General features: G+C 46.3%; 8 protein-coding genes across 8 annotated transcripts; 4 read left to right on the top strand and 4 right to left on the bottom strand.

The window, feature by feature from the left end:
* Positions 1–327: 327 nt before the first annotated feature.
* BDCG_01661 (CAMK/CAMK1/CAMK1-CMK protein kinase) lies at positions 328–2,173 on the bottom strand (the record flags this gene model as incomplete). Its single annotated transcript, XM_045417184.1, has 5 exons — positions 328–1,205; positions 1,330–1,486; positions 1,559–1,766; positions 1,825–1,870; positions 2,167–2,173. The coding sequence occupies 5 exons, from the start codon at positions 2,171–2,173 to the stop codon at positions 328–330; spliced, it is 1,296 nt and encodes a 431-aa protein (XP_045274071.1).
* An 818-nt stretch (positions 2,174–2,991) lies between these two features.
* On the top strand, positions 2,992–3,972 carry BDCG_01660 (uncharacterized protein). Its single transcript, XM_045417183.1, has 2 exons — positions 2,992–3,275; positions 3,393–3,972. The coding sequence occupies exons 1-2, from the start codon at positions 3,131–3,133 to the stop codon at positions 3,530–3,532; spliced, it is 285 nt and encodes a 94-aa protein (XP_045274070.1). The 5' UTR covers positions 2,992–3,130; the 3' UTR covers positions 3,533–3,972.
* A 1-nt stretch (position 3,973) lies between these two features.
* Positions 3,974–5,973, top strand: BDCG_01659 (ubiquitin-conjugating enzyme E2 W). Its single transcript, XM_045417182.1, has 4 exons — positions 3,974–4,445; positions 4,545–4,556; positions 4,764–4,917; positions 5,067–5,973. The coding sequence occupies exons 1-4, from the start codon at positions 4,419–4,421 to the stop codon at positions 5,435–5,437; spliced, it is 564 nt and encodes a 187-aa protein (XP_045274069.1). The 5' UTR covers positions 3,974–4,418; the 3' UTR covers positions 5,438–5,973.
* On the bottom strand, positions 5,583–8,448 carry BDCG_01658 (NADH-ubiquinone oxidoreductase 49 kDa subunit, mitochondrial). Its single transcript, XM_045417181.1, has 4 exons — positions 8,433–8,448; positions 7,398–8,350; positions 6,604–7,324; positions 5,583–6,513 (listed from the first exon to the last, which is right to left on the bottom strand). The coding sequence occupies exons 2-4, from the start codon at positions 8,076–8,078 to the stop codon at positions 6,476–6,478; spliced, it is 1,440 nt and encodes a 479-aa protein (XP_045274068.1). The 5' UTR covers positions 8,079–8,350; positions 8,433–8,448; the 3' UTR covers positions 5,583–6,475.
* Positions 8,397–10,280, top strand: BDCG_01657 (DNA-directed RNA polymerase I and III subunit RPAC1). Its single transcript, XM_045417180.1, has 3 exons — positions 8,397–8,520; positions 8,585–8,689; positions 8,760–10,280. The coding sequence occupies exons 1-3, from the start codon at positions 8,476–8,478 to the stop codon at positions 9,750–9,752; spliced, it is 1,143 nt and encodes a 380-aa protein (XP_045274067.1). The 5' UTR covers positions 8,397–8,475; the 3' UTR covers positions 9,753–10,280.
* On the bottom strand, positions 8,534–12,095 carry BDCG_01656 (ubiquitin-activating enzyme E1 C). The gene is made up of 6 exons (XM_045417179.1): positions 11,572–12,095; positions 11,411–11,512; positions 11,343–11,348; positions 11,209–11,288; positions 10,856–11,152; positions 8,534–10,769 (listed from the first exon to the last, which is right to left on the bottom strand). Exons 1-6 carry the CDS (start codon positions 11,613–11,615, stop codon positions 10,018–10,020), a joined length of 1,281 nt encoding a protein of 426 aa, XP_045274066.1. The 5' UTR covers positions 11,616–12,095; the 3' UTR covers positions 8,534–10,017.
* On the top strand, positions 11,935–15,526 carry BDCG_01655 (uncharacterized protein). The gene is made up of 6 exons (XM_045417178.1): positions 11,935–12,890; positions 12,950–13,309; positions 13,367–13,453; positions 13,519–14,044; positions 14,110–14,823; positions 14,931–15,526. Exons 1-6 carry the CDS (start codon positions 12,038–12,040, stop codon positions 15,370–15,372), a joined length of 2,982 nt encoding a protein of 993 aa, XP_045274065.1. The 5' UTR covers positions 11,935–12,037; the 3' UTR covers positions 15,373–15,526.
* An 857-nt stretch (positions 15,527–16,383) lies between these two features.
* On the bottom strand, positions 16,384–18,961 carry BDCG_01654 (lysine-specific histone demethylase 1). Its single transcript, XM_045417177.1, has 4 exons — positions 18,795–18,961; positions 18,535–18,730; positions 18,036–18,247; positions 16,384–17,981 (listed from the first exon to the last, which is right to left on the bottom strand). The coding sequence occupies exons 1-4, from the start codon at positions 18,870–18,872 to the stop codon at positions 16,476–16,478; spliced, it is 1,992 nt and encodes a 663-aa protein (XP_045274064.1). The 5' UTR covers positions 18,873–18,961; the 3' UTR covers positions 16,384–16,475.
* Between the last annotated feature and the right edge of the window lie 289 nt (positions 18,962–19,250).

The following is a 19,250-nucleotide window of genomic DNA, read 5'->3' as shown; positions in this document are numbered from 1 at the left end:
TAGAATAAATAGAAGGGAATAGAGTCAATAAACCAAAAAGAAAAGAAATCAAAAGAAATCAAAAAACGAAAAAACGAAAACTAAAAAGGGGGGATACGGGTGTTGGTTCTCCCGAATCAAGCGACAGCCAATAACTCTTTTCTTCTTTGTAGGATCAGAGGTTAAGATGAAATAAAAGAAAACTAACCGCGAAAGAATAAAGAAAGGAAGTCAGGAAATTCACTTCAGGGCGGCCGTATATAATTTTAATATAAAAAGGAAAGGGAAAAATCATTATTGCTTCCTTTCCCCATCCCCCTTACTTTTTGAACCCTAAACAAAACTCATTCAAATAAACCCAGCCTTCACCTTGGCCTCCCGCTCAACCTGCTCCTTTTGCTCCGCCTCCTTCATTTCCCGCACCTTAGCAAGCACCACTTCCCGGAATATCTGCCCGCGCGCTATCCTACTTAGACTCCTCTTCTTCGTCCTGTCAGTTGGGGCACCTTGTGTACCTGCGGGGGCTGCATTGGCGAGTGTTGCTGCTCCTGCACCATCGCCACCAACACCACTAGCAGCACCAGCCTCAGATGGCTTGTTGGCCTGTCCTACACCCTCCTTATCCGCGGCCGCCGCAGAGGAATCGGCAGGCGCATCCACACTGCTCGGAATATCCTCCTCGTCTTCCTCCTGCATCCTCAGCGCCTCGATGCGGTTCGCAAGCTTGATGATCTCGATACCGCGCTTCAGACGCGCCTTGGCCATGTACGCCTTAAGCTCAGGTAGCAAGTTATGGTCGCTGGCGGATTCGCCCTTGAGCCAGGGGTGGGACAGAGATTGTTCGCTGGTGGCTCGCTTGCTCGGCTCGGGCTCGAGGAGGCCCATGATAAAGTCCTTAGCGTCCTTAGAAACGTCGCGCCAATATCGTTCGTGGAACACTATGCGGCCGTTCTGGCACTCGTCTATCAAGTCTTGCAGGCTTTCGGATCGGAACGGGGAGTAACCGCACAGAAGGGTGTAGGTGATGACTCCCATGGACCACATGTCGACGGCCTTCCCGTGGCCCTTCTTGAGCATAACTTCTGGGGCTGCGTAGCCGAAGGAGCCTGCCATGGTTGTAAGAACCTCTTTAGGGTTGTCGAGCATTTTCGCAATGCCGAAGTCAGCGAGGACTAGGGGTGAATCAGCTGCAGGGGTAAGGTAAAGGAGGTTTTCGGGTTTGAGATCTATATATACAAATAAAGAAAAAGATGAATCAGCCAAAAATATGAACATGTAATGGTTAAAAAAAAAAAAAAAAAAAAAAAAAAAAAAAAAAAAAAAAAAAAGATGGGAGGGTTTTAATTCTACCTCGATGCACAACATGGCGTTCATGCAAATAGTTCACCGCCTCAAGAACTTGTTTGATGGTTTGGGACGCATCCTTCTCCGTGAACTTTCCATATTCACAGATTCTGTCGAATAATTCACCTCCAGTTGCCAGTTGTGTTACGATATAGTATTTGTCCTGCTCTAACATCAGCAATCGCAAAGCGCTATTGAGTAATTACGCGGTATATCATGATTGTTGGGAACCCACCCTAGACTCGAACCAATCGTGGAATCTAACGATATGTGGGTGGTGCAAGCGCTGCAACATATCCAGCTCATCGTATACCATCTGCTCGTTGCCCTTTACATTCTTCTTCAGAATGATCTTCACAGCGACTTTTCCAGTCGGGCAGTCCGCCTCACGAACAATGCCATAGGTGCCAGCACCCAAGGTTCTCCCGAATCGATATTGTGATCTGAACTGTTGTAAGCGAAAAGGGGTGGAATTTTATGGTCTAGGATGTTTGGCCGTACTTCTTATCGTAGCTGTCGGGTTGGCCCTGCAACTTGTTGAGCCAGGCTGCGCACGGTTTGAAGGGCTAGTTAGAACCAGGCATTTCCACATTTCCGAAAACAATAAACAAAGAAAAATGGGAGAAGAAAGTATTCCAGGGTGTAATGTCAATAGCAGGAAAAGTAGTTCCATTGCTATAAAGGCAACAACATCACGGAAAACTGGCAGGGCACAATTGCTTCCTGCAATCATGGCAAATGTATAGCCAGGTAGCTAATAAAGGGACTGGACATTGACCATTGACACTGAACCTCGAATAAAGTGAGTGCAATAGACAATAACTAGAGGAATTGCCCACTTACAGCTCATGTTGAATACGTCGGAATTTTCAGTAGACTCTTCGAATCTCGGTTACCAAATAGTAGGAGCGGGAGGCTTAAGCGAAGGATAGAAACGAAAAGAGCGCTGAGCAAACTAAAAGCCGGAACTAAGTGGTTGTTGGTATTGAAGGTGTAAAATAAAAACTACCAGGCAGATGAGTATCTGAATTTATCCGTGTGTCGAGGGTCGAGAGGTATAGAAATATTGCAGGGAGGAGGTGCAATAAATGCGTGCTCAAGGCTGAAAAAGATGGGGGGCGTCAAAAACGAAGCGCACCAACGCGGCTCCCCGTTGCTTTTAGACTTCGGGTGTTTTTGTCACAGGCTGCATGAACTTCGAGAGTAAGGCAGACAGCACGCACAGCAATAAACAACACACTGATGAGGGTATCCACAGCAAAAGAAAATAACAGAAGAGAAACAGCCTGGTTTATCTTGTGTCTGTGTGTCTGTGTCTGTGTCTGTGTCTGTGTCTGTCCAGACTATGGCGGGGCAGAAGGAAGGAGGGACCCGGGAAACACCCCCCCGCCAGCCAATCACAGCCCCCGGAGCCTTTCAACAGACCCCTCTCGATCGCCCAGCCTCGGCCTGCGCCACAATGGCTGCCCACCAGCCACAGATGCCGCACATGGCAGTTGTTCGCGCCAAATGATTCACGTGATCTGGACTTGGCGACCTCGGGACTTGACGACATTATTGGGAGCTTATTATTAACTACAGAGTTAACGTACTTCCAATTCCTGATTCCTGCTGTGACGTAACTATATACTCCAGACACACACATATATATTATTATATATATATAATAGTAGGCTCACTCAATGCTGAGTGGGGAATTATACTCTCTAGTCTCTATTCTCCCCGTTCATCACCATAACCTACAGCGTAATAACTACCATACCAGTATATATATTACTACTACTCTACTGTAATAGCTTGCCTCACCATGCTCGCCCTCCTCATATACGCCAGTCTGGCACTCATCGTTCTGGCCGCTTGGGTTTCCGGTTCCCTTGACCCTTGCCAGAAATGGTTGCAAGAGGTCGTCCTCGCCATGATGGGAGAGACCAAGGCATCTTATAGTCTAAAGAGTAAACAGCTATCTCCTCCCCCCCCCCCCAACATGTTTCTTAAATTCCATATCACGCTATTTAGCTAGGCGGCTGGCTGACTGGGGGTTCGTTCATATTTTCCCTCGATTATTGTAGAGAGCTTGACGGGCAAAAAGCTCATCGAAGAGGAGAATTTGAGCAAGATACAAAACAACCTCGGAAACAACCTCGGGGGACTCTTTGCAACGGGTGGTCCTGGCTCGGGCCTTGGGGCTGCTGTTGGGAAGGCTCTGTGATAGTACTGCACATATTGAATTGTTGGGCCTTTGGTTTTCGAAAAAAAAAAATTCCTGTACTGTAACTGTTTATAATGGCCCTCTCTCGTTCTTATACCCTGCCAATAATTTTATCAAAGCGTTTGAAACTGGGCTAGGCATTTGAAGCTTTCCGCCTTTAGGCTTTAACGTTATGTGCAGCACAATACTTATGATAATGAATGTCCTTGCTCGCAGATAATGAATATTTTATTGAAACCCGTTGAGTACCTTCTCCATTATGGCATACTGAGGAAATGTATGTCCTTGTCTGAGTCACTAAAGAAGATTCATATGTAACATCACGCCTAGGGACCCAACCCCGGATCTACAAAGATGGATTGTAGAAAATTACTCAGGATAGACTAGCGGGCCGCTATAAATAACTTAGAAAGTTAGCTAATTCTCCAGGCATCACCCGAGCTAACGCCGTGATATACGTGATATGATATGGAGTGATGCCGCCCAACGCAGTGACCGTTAATTATTTATACGAATACCTTGACGTCTTTCACCCTCTTTTGAGAAGCCAACCCCGGTGTCCTGAATGACTCTTATCTCTAGATATTACTACATATACCCTTCCTCGCTCGCCGCTCAGTCTCTCGTTTTACGGCTTGTGACCAAACTGCAGCTCCCCTCCTCAGGGTACTTAAGAACCCCGCTAATCCGCGTTGCTGCCCCCATCAATTCGGGACCTGTTTTCCAAACGCTTTCAAGTTCTCTCCCAATTACCTTGTATTAAAGAGAGTCTTTCTCTATACCTAACCCCTCTTTAAGGGCTTGGAGGCTCTGATCAATACGTTCTCTCTGTCTTGCTACAGCCTGCCGTTGCGCCTCGGGTTATTTTATCCGACTCTCAGTCACCATGTTTGCATCCAAGCGGCTGAGCAAGGTAAGTAGATTCATATACCCCCTTTCAACGATCCCCCCACCGGCGCCCCCCTTACTCAATGACTCAATACACAGCTATCTAACTCATAACAACCATCAGGAACTCTTGAAGGTAAACTACTGGATACCGGCGCATCACTTGACTCCGCTCCGAAACCCCACCTGATCCTTACCTTTTATACATATCTATATAGATATTCATCATCCAAAAAGGGGGAAGAATGAATTGCCAAAGAAAAAGCAAAGAATAGAATAGAATAGACAAGGAAAAACCAAGGAAACCAACAGGCCCTGACATATACCTCTATCACTTGTGCAGATGCAATCCTCCCTCCCGCCGGGAATCTCCTTAGTCAAAGCAGAAGACCTCGAGGAATGGCAAATGGACATCTGCGTCCTGGACAAGTCCAACCCGCTCTACCTCAATGAAACCTACCGACTGAAGTTCACTTTCAGCAAAAATTATCCCATCGGTATGCGGAACTCTTGCATATCCCCAACACACCGATCCAAATCCATACCATATACTCTATATACATATATATATTATATTCTCTGCTACTTACTACACCCACAACACAAGCTAACCACACCCTCCAATCCCCCCCTCTCCCCACCACAGAAGCCCCCGAAGTCCAATTCATCTCCATCCGACCCACACCCACACCCACACCAGCAGCAGCAGCAGCAACAGCAACGACAACGACAACAACCACAACCACAACCCCCTCCACAACCCCCTCCACAACCCCGTCAATCGTGCGCCCCATCCCCATCCACCCCCACATCTACAGCAACGGCATAATCTGCCTCGACCTGCTCGGGACCGCCTGGTCGCCCGTGCAAACCGTCGAGAGCGTCTGCATGAGCATTCAGAGCATGCTGGCGGGGAACAGGAAGAACGAGCGGCCGCCGGGCGACGAGGACTTTGTGGCGCACAACCGGCAGCGGCCGAGAGATATTCAGTTCTATTATGATGATTCGACGGTGTGATTTTGGTGGTTTGGTATTTTGTTGGGTGGGGATATGCGTATGGGAAGGGAAATGGGTGTGGTTGGGTTGGTGGGGGTGGGGGTGGGAGTTGGGGGGGGGGGAGGTGGAAGAGAGGAGAATTGATACAGGGGGGGGGGCATATTAGATTAGTATGGTTGATAGATAGATGGCTATGTATATGTTGAGATTTTATGTTTATGTGCTCACGAAATAGGCAGGAGAGAAGAGAAGGGGGAATGCAAGGTTGTTCTAGGACTATACACATATACACACTTCTTTTCTTTTTGTCTCCCTTCGTCATTTTGCCCGTTTTAGTTGAGGGATTCGTATTCTGCTAGCATCGTTCTGCTTTTTACATCGGTTGATGTGTTATGAATGAGACTATAAATATTATGCGGCCGCATTTTTAATTTCTTTTTCCTCAGCTCCCTGTCAGTGGTCTATGCAACACATAAGGGTTCAATGCGGTCGTTAAAAAACAAACATGAACAATGGAAAATGAAAAATAAGAGGACAAATTTAAATATTTCCCGCTTAAATCCTCTGCTATGCTAAATATTTACTGAACAGGTAAAAAAAAAAAAAAAAAAAAAAAAAAAAAAAAAAGAGGATAGAAGGTAACAATAGGGAACACTGGAGTAGCGGGAAACAATAGTTGCGGATGGACACCCGTGAGGATAACGGTACAGGGGACGAAAAGCAAAAAGAGAACTTGATCAGGAAGTCTGATATGCAAAAAGAAAAGGAAATGGGAAGGAAAAAAGGAAAGTAGAATCAAATGAATCAACAGTCTGTCCGCGGGTTTTGGAAAAGATTTTACAAGGTGGAGGGTTGATGGACCTATTGAACGGTATAGCAGGGCGGGATTTTGGAGAAAAATACAGAAATTTGTTTGTCTATTTTTTTTTTCTTTTAAAACTCTTTTCCTTCTTCCACCCCTTTTCTACTAGAATTGCAAAAAAGAGGGAAGAGGATTATTAAACATGTCTATGAGTAAGTAGGCGGGTTCTCTTCATGGTTAATGCTGATATTCTCCGATTATCTGTCTACTTCGCCAAACACGAGATCCATGGTACCTACAAAAGAAAGGAGGGAAAGGTATTAGCACGGGCAAAAGAGAGGGGTTTACAGAAGGTGGAAATTAAAAGGAGGAAAGAGGGACATACCAATGATTGCGACTGCGTCAGCTAGCAGATGGCCTCTAGCAACCTGATCGAAACAAGACAGATGGGCGAAACCGGGAGCACGAATCTTGCATCGGTATGGTCGTTCGCTGCCATCGCTGACGAGGAACACACCCATCTCACCCTTGGGTGCCTCAATAGCGGAGTACGTTTCGCCAGGAGGCACTGCATATCCCTTTGTGAAGAGGAGGAAGTGATGGATGAGCGCTTCCATGTTCTCCTTCATGGCAGCTTTCGGGGGCGGAGAGATCTTGTAGTCCTCCACGCGAACGGGGCCTGCTGGCATCTTATTCAAGCATTGGTGGATGATGCGAAGGGATTGGCGGAACTCCTCCATGCGGCAAAGGTATCGGTCATAGCAATCTCCATTGACACCTACAGGGACGTCAAATTCTACTTGGTCGTACGCATCGTAAGGTTGGGATTTGCGGACGTCCCATGGAACGCCGGAGCCACGGAGCATGACTCCCGTGAAGCCGTAATTGAGGGCCTCTGCGGCAGTGACTACGCCAATGCCCTGGGTTCGAGCCTTCCAAATACGATTGTCGGTAAGCAGTTCTTCGGTCTCGTCGATACGGTCGCCGAATTGAGTTGCCCACTGGTAGATATCATCTAGGAGGCCGAGGGGGATATCTTGATGAACCCCTCCCGGTCGAACATATGCAGCATGTAGACGGGCTCCCGAAACACGTTCGTAGAATTCCTGTGCAAGTAGAAATGGGTCAGACCATGAATCATCAAATTACATTGCCTACATCAACATAATTAAGACGTACCATCAATTTCTCACGCTCCTCGAATCCCCACAAGAATGGAGTTAACGCTCCAACGTCCATAGCGTGTGATAATACCGACATGAGGTGGTTCAGGACTCTGGTGATCTCCCCGAACAATGTTCTAATCCATTTCGCCCGCTCTGGAATCTCGACGTTAAGTAGTTTCTCCACCGCCAACGAAAAACATTGCTCGTTCGTCATCATCGAAACATAGTCCAATCGATCAAAGTATGGCAGCGCTTGCAAATAAGTCTTATATTCGATCAGTTTTTCCGTGCCGCGATGCAGCAATCCAACATGGGGGTCTGCTCGAATAATTTCCTCTCCATTGAGCTCCAAAATCAACCGGAGCACACCGTGCGCAGCCGGATGCTGAGGGCCGAAGTTAACTGTGTAATGGCGGACCTTGCGGCCAAGTTCAACTTCAGATTCAAGGGCTGCGGGTTCAGCGTATGAACCTGGCGGCTTGTTGGGCTGATATTTTGGCCCGCCCGGTGCGAATTCCGGATCCGTAGGGATGAGTCTAGTAGGCCGATAGGCAGGAGTGGCATGAAGAGCGGGTGAGGTAGATATTGATCTCAGTCCTGCGATTGAGGAAACTCTGAATGCGGAGGAGGATGAGGGGGCGAGACATAGCCTTTTGGGCGCATGCCGAGCAAGGAATGTGAGCGAGGAAGCCATGGCCACGGATGTAGGTTATCTATCGAGATACGCACAAAATGGTTCGTGCCTCGACTTTGGCACGGTATATGAGGTGGGGGACGGCTCCCACAAGAAGAAGCACTGGTCAATGGCTGTCGACAATTTCCTGTCTTCTACCTGTCTATCCGTTCTGTCGTTCGTATTTGTGTCGGGTTACAACAAAGCGAGGTCGGTGATTGGGCTAGTCACGTGGATGTTTGCTCAGCAGTCATTTTCATGTTTCTGATTGGCTAGAGCAAGCGCTTGGCGGACTACATATTTTTCTCGGAAAATGTCATGTCAGCACGGACCACTATAACGTATACCACCAAAGAAAAAAGTTACCACCACCACTCTTAAGCTATTTTGCGCATCACAACTCAGGAAGAGCGCAACAATGGCGCCAAGAATCGCTTCTCTGGAAGAAATTAATCAGAGGAAGGTAAGAATTCGATGTTGCTTCCTCATTGTGTCGCATCGAACCTAGCAGAGCTAACATGACCCAGGTCATCGGCATAAACGCGGAGACAGTCACAAATATCTCATCAACAGATTTCCCCGGCCATTGGCCTGGCGAGAATCATGAGTGGTCTATTGACGTATTTAAAAGAGTGAGTGGGAAAAGGAATCACTTTAAATCCCTATCCATTACTCATTCTAATCTCCCCTATCCGGATATAGAACCTCAAAGTCACCTTCCACAAGAATGAACCTTACGAAGCTTCTTTCTCTTTGGTCGGCGTCGACGCAGCTATCGCAAACGCCTTCCGTCGCATAATGATCGCCGAAATTCCATCCCTTGCCATCGAAACCGTTTATATACACAATAACACCTCCGTCATCCAGGACGAGGTGTTGGCGCACCGTCTGGGTCTAGTCCCTCTCACAGGCGCGGCGGAGGGGATCAACTGGCTGCGCTGGTTTAGGCAACCAACAGAAGGCAAACCAGATTCCGGCAGCGAACTCTCAGATTCCAATACTATCGTTTTACATTTAAGCGTGGAATGCACGAAGAATCCTAAAGCCAGCGCAAATGAGGAAGACCCCCAGAAGCTGTATAACCATGCACACGTGTATGCCAAAGATATTACATTCCACCCGGTAGGCCGACAAGAGGCCTACTTCCCAGAGCCTTATGGTGCCATACGGTCCGCCAATCCTGATATTCTTCTGGCGAAACTACGACCTGGCCAAAAGATCGATATTGAAATGCATTGCATAAAGGGCATTGGTGCTGATCACGCTAAATTTTCCCCGGTGGCAACAGCCTCATACCGTCTCCTTCCAGATATACGCATACTTCGGCCCATCCTTGGCCAGGATGCTCTCAAGTTTGCACGATGTTTCCCTAAGGGTGTCATTGGAATCGATTCTGTATCCGCGGAGGAGGCGTCGCAGGCTGGGAGCGGATATGAAGGTCATGAAGGCGAGAAGAAGGCTGTTGTGCTTGATCCCTTCAAGGATACTGTGAGCCGGGAATGCTTAAGACACGAGGAATTCCGGGGCAAAGTCAAGCTAGGGCGGATACGGGACCATTTTATCTTCAACGTTGAAAGCACAGGGCAGTTCAGGAGTGACGTTCTATTCCTAGAGAGCGTAAAGGTGCTCAAGCTCAAATGTAGGAGATTGAAACGTGATCTGGCTAAACTCGCTGACATGACAGAGGCTTCATGAATCTTTATAAAAAAAATCATTTTCCCTTCCTTTCTGTCTTTCTGGTAAGCTTTTTTTTTTGGCGTTGGGGGTCTTTGTTTCGGCGGAGTTAATCGGCTGATAAGCGGGATTGGGGAAGTTATTACGATTTGACTTAAAGAATTGTAGCTATATCTAGAAAAACTTATCGCACTTCCATGTATTCAGATGAATTGTCGTTGCTCCCAAGGATACCTTTGGGAGTAAAAATAGCCATACCATCGCACTGTCGGTTTTATTAACCTGATCATTTAAATGTCACTCTAAACCGGAAGTCGATCGTGTAAGCTGGGTCGCTAACCGCCACTTCGTCTCCATTCGTAACAAGTTCTTTCAATTTCAGTTTCAAATTGGGCCTTGTGTGCTCTTCCAACTGTCGGGGAGCGCGCTGATAAAGCATCTTCGCCTCTGATCTCAAGCTAGGGGCTTTGAGTTGCGCTTCCGGTAATTCTCCAAGGGACAGAATGAAATCTTCCAAGGTCGATTCGGGATCTACCATAATCGGTTTCGCCAAATTGCCGCACACAGGGCAGTCGCTCTTCTGTTCGGCCGCAAATGTGTAAGTATAGACCCCTTCTTCCCCCGCGTACATCATATAGTTCTCTAGATAAGGGTTGCAGGACGTCGCAATCTTCAGTGCTTCCGAGGTGCACGCAGCGGCGATCACAGCGTTTGTAGAAGCGATTGCAGGAATGATGTTTTTTACGACACCCTGAGTCATCGAGAAGGTCACACCAGGGATGTTGAATTGTTTCGCGCGTTCAAATGCCATGTTATAAATCCATGTTACATGCTCCATGTCATCGCCGTCAAATTCTTCATCCTTACGGTGTTCTTCCCAGGCAATTTGATGCGCCCATTCAATGCAGTGCTGTGGTTGTCGAGGAATCGTCGCAATGGTGCATAATGGCACCGCGGCGCGGGGAGCATGCATGTCGAGTTGGCACTCGATGCATGAAGAGAGTGTAGGAAGAATAACTCGGGCTTGTCCCTTGAAGCCTATATCACGTTTCAATATTAACCCTCAGGCAAGATCTCATAGATTGCATCATGTTTGGTGATAGGGCAACTCCAACAATACGCACCTTCTGATCCGCCATCGATGAGCGGTTTTAAGCTCTCAAGATTCTCACCATCGACCATCCCAACTAGCATCGAATTTATCCAGCGCCGTGCTTCGATACTGTCAAGCCCGCAGACAACCATTTTGAATTGCATGTAGTAACTTTCATCCTTGTCTTGGATCTTACCGACGTAGGGAGTGATCTTTACCCCTTTTACTCGTCGCTCCACGAAGGCAGCTGCCACTTCAGCCTTAGGCTTTCCAACATCATCTTGGCGGAACAAAAATTGTCGATTCAAATTTGATATATCGATGGTATCTAGGAAACTGTTACTAACATCCATTTCATCATTTCACGGGCTGGTTGAAACGTACCCATATCAATGACATGAATATCTTTAAATCCCGACAGGGCCAAATTCTTCAGAATTTCACATCCTAACCCTCCAGCTCCTCTGAGCTGCTGTTAGCAGCCAAAACAGAAAAACAGCCTAGGCAAGCCCACTTACATGACCCTATGAAGAATTATCAGCAACTTTCCACAAGGTGATCGTTGGTTAGTTAAGGAGGCACTTACAGAATTTTAGAGGTTTCAAGATCCGTAATGGTTTCTGGGCCAGGCACCCAATCCTCATCACTAAAGGGACCTGCGCGAGTGAGCATTCTGTAGAGTGGCTTCCTAGATGGATGTTAGTAAGTATTCATATCAATACAAAATTTTGATTCTCGAGTACCTACCAGCGCTGAGGCTCCTGACGGGGAGGGACGTCAGAAGCAGACATATTATCGAAACGTAATATTAAATCACCGAGAGATTAATATATTCCCAATGAGATAAATGAGTATCAGAAACCGTTAAGATGCCCTGAACGTTTGCGATTCTATCTTCAGGAACGAAGAGCGTAGCGCAGATGATCAATATTCAACGCCTACGCAGCGTAATAATAAAGACTAAGGGGGCTATGGCGGGCACTGTAGGGACATATACTTCCTAGACCTGTATTCGCTACTGTATCATTGTTGGCTGAGCTCGCTGCTTGCTGCGCGGATTTCTACCTGCTGTCATAGAATGTCACGTGATAATTTGATGTCCACTTCGGTTGTTTAGTTCGGAAACATGCATGGATGGTGAAATAACGCAGGATGAGTATCGTCCCATTTTGATCCGCTTCACTTCATTCTATTGCCGTGTGGGGTATGGGCCATGGATGGTCTCCTTACTGCCGTCAAGACGGTTGAAACCCGTGAGGAGCTGACGGTTTCAAAACCACTCCAGCAAAGATATCCCGCACATGAGGAGAAGCGCCCGTGTCCGCAAAATGGGATAAAATCTCCAGAAGAAGCGCTACACGCCCTTAAATCATCTCCAGACAAATACTTTGTTGTACAAGCGTTATACTTTCTTGATCCTACTCGAGCTCCTGGGGATGGTTTCAATATAACTACTCCAAGCGCCGTCGCGGCGCAAATTTTGCACATCTTGATTGCTACAACCATTCCCGACCATTGGAGTGGTCTCGGAAATGAAGATATCTCAGAGCCAGATCCAGAGGGAGACCGCAAACTAAAACCAAAAGCAGCACTTCTAAGATGTTTGAGCAGCGTGACAGGTATCGGCGCTCTGGTAGCTCATCTGCGCTCATTACTCGCCAAACAAGAGTCCTTGTCAGGTGAAAAACGTTCGGGTAACAAGTTGGTTATTCAAGACTTAATAGCGGTCTTGTCGTCTGTTTTAAAACCTCCCGATTTTCTATTCAACACATACATGAATATTTCGAGCAAGGTCGAACTGCCAGCCCAAAGGCAGATTATGTGGAAAGAGCTTATTTCACTCCTTGCTGCCGGAAAGGTGCTATCAGTCGCTTCCGAAGGTCTTCTTACCATTAAAGATCTTAAGACCCCTCGTTCGATTCATTGGATTGGTGAAGGAAACCAATATGCGGCCTGGCTTGGGCAATGCATTTCCCTTATGGCTTCAAAAGCCCAAACAACAGAATTGGATTGTTGGAATTATTTGGCCCAGTTCGTGGCTAGATCGCTGAGTCTTGGATATACCGGTATATTGGCCCACTCTAAGGATGGTATAAATGGAATTGCTAAAGTTTTTCACTTTCAGCCCAGGTTGTGAGCGAGATATATGACACCCTTCTGTTTCAAGAGAATGCCTCACCGGACCGGTTTGGCATTCTTTTAAATAACCTCAGACGTCATGATCAAATAGTACTCTTCAAATCTATACTTCATGATTTGGAAAAAAGATTTCTCCCTGCTTATCCCAATGCGTTACAGCGCCCGTTGGAAGATCCAAGCAAATGCAAGACTATCAACGGAGTCTCAGGTGTTGTAGCGACTATTGTTCGCGGCCGAGACATCCTGAAATCCCAGTTGAGTGAATGGCTTGTAACTGGATTAGAAATGAACATCCAAGGGATCGATTTTCGCCGGGCGCTTTTGGCATCATTTGGCAACCAGCAAGGTGAGCTTTCAAGGTGGATAATATCTCTACATTTTACTTACTAACCTCTAATGTTAGAACCCATACTTGAGATACTGAGAAGAGCTCTAGAAATATTTGGTGATCAGCTATACATAAAGCATACACCCACACGTGGGCAGGAAGGTAAAATATTTCTATCTTCGAAGCGAGAAGTTATCAATGACGAAAGCTGAAAAAAATGCTTGCAGCGAATGTCCAGATTATTCTTTTGACGGCCGGATATGCTCATCGGCTCTTGCCACATGAACTACTCTCCATCACCCAGTCAGGAACTTACCTGACCGCGATATCCAATCGACTCGCGGCCTCCTCGCCACGGGCCCGCTTCCTTGGCATGATAGTTGGCATGTCATTATCAAAGCTAGCCGATCCTGCAGGCAAGACTATGAAATTTGACCTTGAAGAGATGGAAAGTGAAGAGGCACTCTGGTATATGAGCTTGACAAATGTGAAAGATGAAATTGGTTCGATCAATGACTTGAAGGATGTAAACGCCCAGCATCCTCCAAAGAAACCAAAACGTCATGTGCGGAAACCTCCTCAGGATGATCAGCCAAAAATAAGTCAGGAGAGGTCAAAAGTCCTTTCTATTGAAGAGGTGTCTGAGGAGTCGGATAGCGATGACTTCCTACCCTACGAAAAGCCGGATACGGATGCTTCAGACTCTGAAGATGACCCAACGCTGATCAACCGGTCAAAGCCCAGTTCCCCAGTGTAAGTTTCTACTTCACTTGTAACTTTGTCTTCGTTAACTCCTTTGTTGCTAACGTTGTACGTAGATACATACGGGACCTGTTATCTTGTTTGCGGGATACAGATAATGCAGAGCGATATAACTTGGGGATATCAACTGCACCAACGCTGATACGGCGCAAAGCATCTTTTGGCACCGAAGTTGCAGAAAACTCTGAGGCGCTGGCACTCCTCATTGTGGGGCTACAAGACAAATATAATTTACCCAGATTTCAGGAGTACAAGTTACAGAGTGAAATTGCATTACTTGTAGCCTATCCACTGACAATGGGCAGGTGGTTCGTACATACACTTTTCAACGCTGACTTATCCCAAAGCCAGCGATCAACAATTCTTATTGCGCTTGGTTTGAGTACCCGCGAATTAGCAGGATTTGGAAAAGAAGACGCAGATGCAATGAGTCTCCCTCCTGCCGTGGACTCCTCGTTCCCATCAAAACGTCTACCTTCCAATCTAGCAACTACGTACGGCGACGTAAACAACCCTATTGATGCTATATCGAAAAAGCTCTCACAAGCTACCTTAAAGCCTTTGGCTCTCCACGCAGCCGATTCGTTGACCGGGCCCAACGCTCTCAAGGTCCGAACATTCTCATCTCGTATGGAAGTGGAGAAAAGGAAGCAGCAGAGGGAGCAGCAAAGAAGAGAAAAAGCTGTTCCTAAAGACCTCCACAGAATCCTTTCAGATGGGTTCTTCTTTCCTCTTACCAATGCTTTCGAAGTAACTATGTACTCGACCCCGTAAGTCAAAGTCCCTTGTCAAATCTCTGACATACACAAAACCACCCGCACCCGTCAACCCACAGATTATCATATGTTTCAGGGTGTTCAACCGCTTACTCCTTCAGGTCCAACAACACGTACAATCCATTCTTGATCCCACATCTCCTCCACCTCTTCGTTCAGACAGTTACACTCGTCCTTTCCACCCTTGGTCCAAACTCTCCCAATCTAGCCACACTTACGCACGAAGCTCTCTCTCTCCTTATGACTCTACACAACCTCCCAGTCGCCACAGAACCCACAGTGCTCCCCGCAATGCTATCCTTGTTTCTCGCAATCGTAGATTTAAATATATCATCCGGCAGTGCCGGCGAAGAGAGACTTGTTACTGAATTTGTAACGCAGGTGATGGAAATGCGTGAATGGGTTGATGGTGTGTTTGAGCGCGCTTCGAAGGAAGAGGAGGAAGTCAGGATGCTCTCTGCAGGTATAATGGTCAAACTTGGGGATGTCATGGAGAGGTACCAGGGCCGATTGTTGGGAACGAATCTTGGGTTTGGATATTAATAGCTATGTGGATAGCGTATACACATATTAACCGGGGTTCATGTATATAGATGGATATATATGCCTAGCCATAGTTTTTTCAAAATTACAAGTTCAAAGAGAACCTCTTAAGGAAATGACTAGGGAGCTCAAAAGAGACTGTTGAAGCACTTCCTCCTTTGTAAAATTGCTCGGGTTAACAAACAGCTACCCACATATTTTCAGCCGCGGAACCAAAAATGCGAAACGCGGGGCAACAGTCGACATTAAGGGCCTGTTCGGTGATTTTTTCCGTAACAGTGCCAGGGCTGTACAGAAAGTGGATATTTAACTTCTGATGGTGTTAACCTTCATTATTGTCACCTTTTCTTATATGAATAGTAGTCTGCTTGATGTTTTAAGTACTTCCTTATGAATGATTTTTTATGATGATGACTATCATGTCATTTCAGCAGATATATAGCAGTTTGAAAATCCTGTTATCTATCTTTACACACCAAATATCAGTGAAAAATGGATCTTAATGAGTCTCAAATTGATCACTTTTGCAGTGACAAGCCTTATTAACTGCTGTCTATGATATAAATACTGTGCATTATCATGGTTGCTCACCATGATTGTTGATTTTTGATGATATTTGCAGGTCTCTGGACACTGTACAGCCACACTGGAACATATCAGCAGATATCATGACTCATTCCAGTGTATACAGTACAAATTTAACTTGAATAGGTTTAGATTGATCACTTTTTCAACTAAATAACTTGTAGGCTACTGGGGCAAAAGAGCTCAATCACCACCAGCGCACTGCTGGTAGAAGGGCCGATCAACCGCGGGACCCCCAACATAACTACACCATTGAACTCTATAATATGAATCTGATTGTCAGCTTGACATGCTTGGTGAGTTGTACAGAGTTATACGCAGAATCTACTGAACAGAAGGCCTTATCCGGCCAGGTTAGTGTGTATAACCCCGGCCAGAGCCGTCCAGAGCTGTACAAGCTGGCACTGTACGGACTTATACGGCCCTGGACGGGGTCACCGAACAGGCCCTAAAGGGTATTTAAATACGCTGGAAGGGATAACTGCAAGGAGAAAATAATGCCAGATATTGGTAGAGCTCTATGTACTAGACTTAGCAAATCCCTGCTGTTCAATCGCCCCCTTCAACATTCGATTCCCGCTGATTATTCCCGTCGTACAAACAACAATCCGTCTTCGCTCCGATTCTCTGCTCGCAATAAACCTCAGCGCCGCAATCTCGGTAAAAGTAATCCCACCAAGGAAAAATACAAACACCGTCTTTATGCCTCCGGTTCCCGAGAGGGTTTGGCGCGCCCTTACCGCCTTCTCATCACCTTTTTGGACGATATTGAACGTGGAACCCCGTGCGCTTTTTACGATCTCTTCGAATCCTAGCCAGCCAGGGGATGAAATTCCGGCAGAAACTCCTGCAGCGGATGCGGGGAGGCCCTTTGTGAGGGACAGGATATATGGTTTCTGCAAGACGCACTGGACAAGGCGTACGCTGAGCGGCGCATACCCACTGTAGACGTATGCGATATCATCTGGATCCTGCTCGTTCACTTCATCGACAATAAGTCGCAGACTCTTGCGAAGATAGCTATAGTTGGATTTCAAACCCGCCGGACCGCTTCCGGTGGGGAGCAGCATAGCAGTTGCAGATGATCGTGCCTGAAGCAACTCCATCTTCTCAAGAGCATGGAATGTTAGGAGATGCTGGTACCCGTATGCTTGCAATATTTGTTTTTTAAAGTTTTCTAAATCCCGGGGTCGGAGACCACCAGTCATACAGGACTCAAGGCACAGTAATCGGAGAACAGTATTTAGAGGAACGTCACGTGCGATGAGTTCTTCGACAATCTCATGCTGGTAAGTAGGATCGGAGCCGGCTGCGACATTTTGCTGAACTCCAAGCACTTTCCTGAAAATGTCAGAACGGGTTTGACGCATGATATCTTCTGCAAGATTTGCGTGAACTTGAAGACTAGTGCGTTCTGCTTGGTACGCTGGTAATTTGTTGACGAATTCCCGTAGTTCGGCCGGCGATTTGGCTACATGGCGACTCTCATAGTCGCTCTCCAGCCGTCGGGCTACTTTATTTAATAGACCTCCAACTATAGCAAAATTTGCATTGCGAAGTTGACCAAATAATTGATCAGAGGAGTCGAGTTGTATCTTTCGTTTTAAACCCTGTTTGGCAGCTGCCGACGATGTACTAGAGGACGTTACTTGAGAAGACGAGGGTGTAGGTGCAGAAGGGCCGAGGATCATGGAGTCAACTTCGGCTTGGTTATTTGCGATCTCAAAAAATTCGTCAACGAGACCTTCGTATGTGAGTTGGGTGAGCAGTGGAGTTGCGAAATCCACATCTCGATCGATAATTATCAAACTCTCCATTGTTGAGCTAACCATAAGTCCTCTGCTAGACCCATAGTTCAATCCAGAAGTTTCTTCAGCATCTAATTCTTTTCTCATTCGCAAAAGTTGATCTGCTACTTTCCTCGCATTGTCTCCTTTTCCAACAATCCGAGGAAAGAAACCATGCCGTAGCTGCAGATTCATTAATGCTTTAGCGGAAAGATAAACTGGGCCTGGGTCCTTGTGCTACGATATATTAGCTTAAAAACATCCGTTGAGACTGGAAACCATATCTCATACCAAATAGAGGTCCGGGAACGCATTCCCCAGCTCCAAGGAGAGAATATCGCTCTCCAGAGGTAGAAAATAGAGCGGAAATTCCGCGATATTAACGTCTCCAATAATACCTTCGTCTTCTAAAATTTGATTACAAACAAGAGTACGGCGTGGGACCCAGAATATGAAGAACTCATGTTCGACAGCTCCATTTCGTTGAAGCTTTCTTATTTGTTCTAACGAGAATGTTAGCACATTATGATGGCTATAAAATATATGGGGGAAAATAAATAAAAATGCCAAGGGAATGTGCTGGAAAATTGTTTTATATAGGGGACAAGACTGGCAATGGCGGGTGAGAATAAAACCTCCAAAGCCTCATGTTATGCCCCCATTTTTTTATACAATAATAGCAATCAGATGGAATAAGAGTAAGTTTACACATAAGAGGGAAGCCAAGAGCGGAGATAAAACAAGGAAAAAAGACAAATGCATATGCATATGCGACGTAAAATAATCATACCAGCCGTGGATTGTACCTGGGTAGGCTTTTCAGCATGCACCAGGAAGACAATGTTCTTTTGGGAGGAATCGACATTTCCATTCTCAAGCAAAAAGACACGGTCCACTCCGTACTCTTGAAGAACGGAGAACTTAACAAACAAGCCAACTGGGCCAGCCAGGTCTTTGCTAATCACAAGGTTCTTTTTGCCTCGCACCTGGATATACAATTAGCACATCATGTTGGGTAGCTTGGTTTCTTTACATGCCAGCCTTACTCACGCCTTCAAGAAGATTCAGTAGATCTCTCCGGGCTTTCTCTCGGATATACTCTGCTTCTGACCCAGGATCGGGAGCCATTGTGCAGTGCAGTGAGAACTGGAGCTGTTGATACTTGTAAACCAAACACCGTCTGCCTGCTGTTGCTTGACGACGTCAGGTCCACAAAAACGGGAGCCATTTATGGTTAGAGCAAGTAGGCTTTGGGGAGAGTCTGCGCTAGCTCTATTTGTACTGGTCAAACTTAGTCAGCAGCCGCTTCCTGTTGGAGCTACTACACAAGCCCTAACACACGTGACCCACACACATATATTTAGCTTTCACTAGCTACTAGTTAGATAACAACAACCAACCCATGTTCAACCTCTCTCACAGGTTATGAAGCCCTTGCACTTCTACAAAGTGTTATAACCATGCAATAATCATACAATAAGCTTTTCAAATAGCTGCTTTTTTTTC

The sequence above is a fragment of the Blastomyces dermatitidis genome (assembly GCF_000003525.1).
Source record: "Blastomyces dermatitidis ER-3 genomic scaffold supercont1.2, whole genome shotgun sequence".
Taxonomy (NCBI): Eukaryota; Fungi; Ascomycota; class Eurotiomycetes; order Onygenales; family Ajellomycetaceae; genus Blastomyces; species Blastomyces dermatitidis.
The sequence above is the reverse complement of the archived record's forward strand: the minus strand, read 5'-3'. Positions and strand labels throughout refer to the sequence as shown.

Excerpts from the sequence above, each read along its gene's own strand:
- BDCG_01654 (XM_045417177.1), bottom strand. The coding sequence starts at position 18,872 with ATGGCTCCCGATCCTGGGTCAGAAGCAGAGTATATCCGAGAGAAAGCC. Across the intron at positions 18,248-18,534 it reads CCAGGTACAATCCACGGCTG|AACAAATAAGAAAGCTTCAA; the intron begins GTATGATTATTT and ends CATTCTCGTTAG. Across the intron at positions 17,982-18,035 it reads CGTTCCCGGACCTCTATTTG|CACAAGGACCCAGGCCCAGT; the intron begins GTATGAGATATG and ends AATATATCGTAG.
- BDCG_01657 (XM_045417180.1), top strand. The coding sequence starts at position 8,476 with ATGGCGCCAAGAATCGCTTCTCTGGAAGAAATTAATCAGAGGAAG. Across the intron at positions 8,521-8,584 it reads AAGAAATTAATCAGAGGAAG|GTCATCGGCATAAACGCGGA; the intron begins GTAAGAATTCGA and ends AACATGACCCAG. Across the intron at positions 8,690-8,759 it reads CTATTGACGTATTTAAAAGA|AACCTCAAAGTCACCTTCCA; the intron begins GTGAGTGGGAAA and ends ATCCGGATATAG.
- BDCG_01656 (XM_045417179.1), bottom strand. The coding sequence starts at position 11,615 with ATGTCTGCTTCTGACGTCCCTCCCCGTCAGGAGCCTCAGCGCTG. Across the intron at positions 11,513-11,571 it reads CGTCAGGAGCCTCAGCGCTG|GAAGCCACTCTACAGAATGC; the intron begins GTAGGTACTCGA and ends ACATCCATCTAG. Across the intron at positions 10,770-10,855 it reads CATCGATGGCGGATCAGAAG|GCTTCAAGGGACAAGCCCGA; the intron begins GTGCGTATTGTT and ends AACGTGATATAG.
- BDCG_01658 (XM_045417181.1), bottom strand. The coding sequence starts at position 8,078 with ATGGCTTCCTCGCTCACATTCCTTGCTCGGCATGCGCCCAAAAGGCTA. Across the intron at positions 7,325-7,397 it reads AGGAGCGTGAGAAATTGATG|GAATTCTACGAACGTGTTTC; the intron begins GTACGTCTTAAT and ends CTACTTGCACAG. Across the intron at positions 6,514-6,603 it reads TGACGCAGTCGCAATCATTG|GTACCATGGATCTCGTGTTT; the intron begins GTATGTCCCTCT and ends TTTCTTTTGTAG.
- BDCG_01655 (XM_045417178.1), top strand. The coding sequence starts at position 12,038 with ATGGATGGTCTCCTTACTGCCGTCAAGACGGTTGAAACCCGTGAGGAG. Across the intron at positions 13,454-13,518 it reads ACCCACACGTGGGCAGGAAG|CGAATGTCCAGATTATTCTT; the intron begins GTAAAATATTTC and ends AAATGCTTGCAG. Across the intron at positions 14,045-14,109 it reads TCAAAGCCCAGTTCCCCAGT|ATACATACGGGACCTGTTAT; the intron begins GTAAGTTTCTAC and ends CGTTGTACGTAG.
- BDCG_01659 (XM_045417182.1), top strand. The coding sequence starts at position 4,419 with ATGTTTGCATCCAAGCGGCTGAGCAAG. Across the intron at positions 4,918-5,066 it reads CAGCAAAAATTATCCCATCG|AAGCCCCCGAAGTCCAATTC; the intron begins GTATGCGGAACT and ends TCCCCACCACAG.
- BDCG_01660 (XM_045417183.1), top strand. The coding sequence starts at position 3,131 with ATGCTCGCCCTCCTCATATACGCCAGTCTGGCACTCATCGTTCTGGCC. Across the intron at positions 3,276-3,392 it reads GGCATCTTATAGTCTAAAGA|AGAGCTTGACGGGCAAAAAG; the intron begins GTAAACAGCTAT and ends CGATTATTGTAG.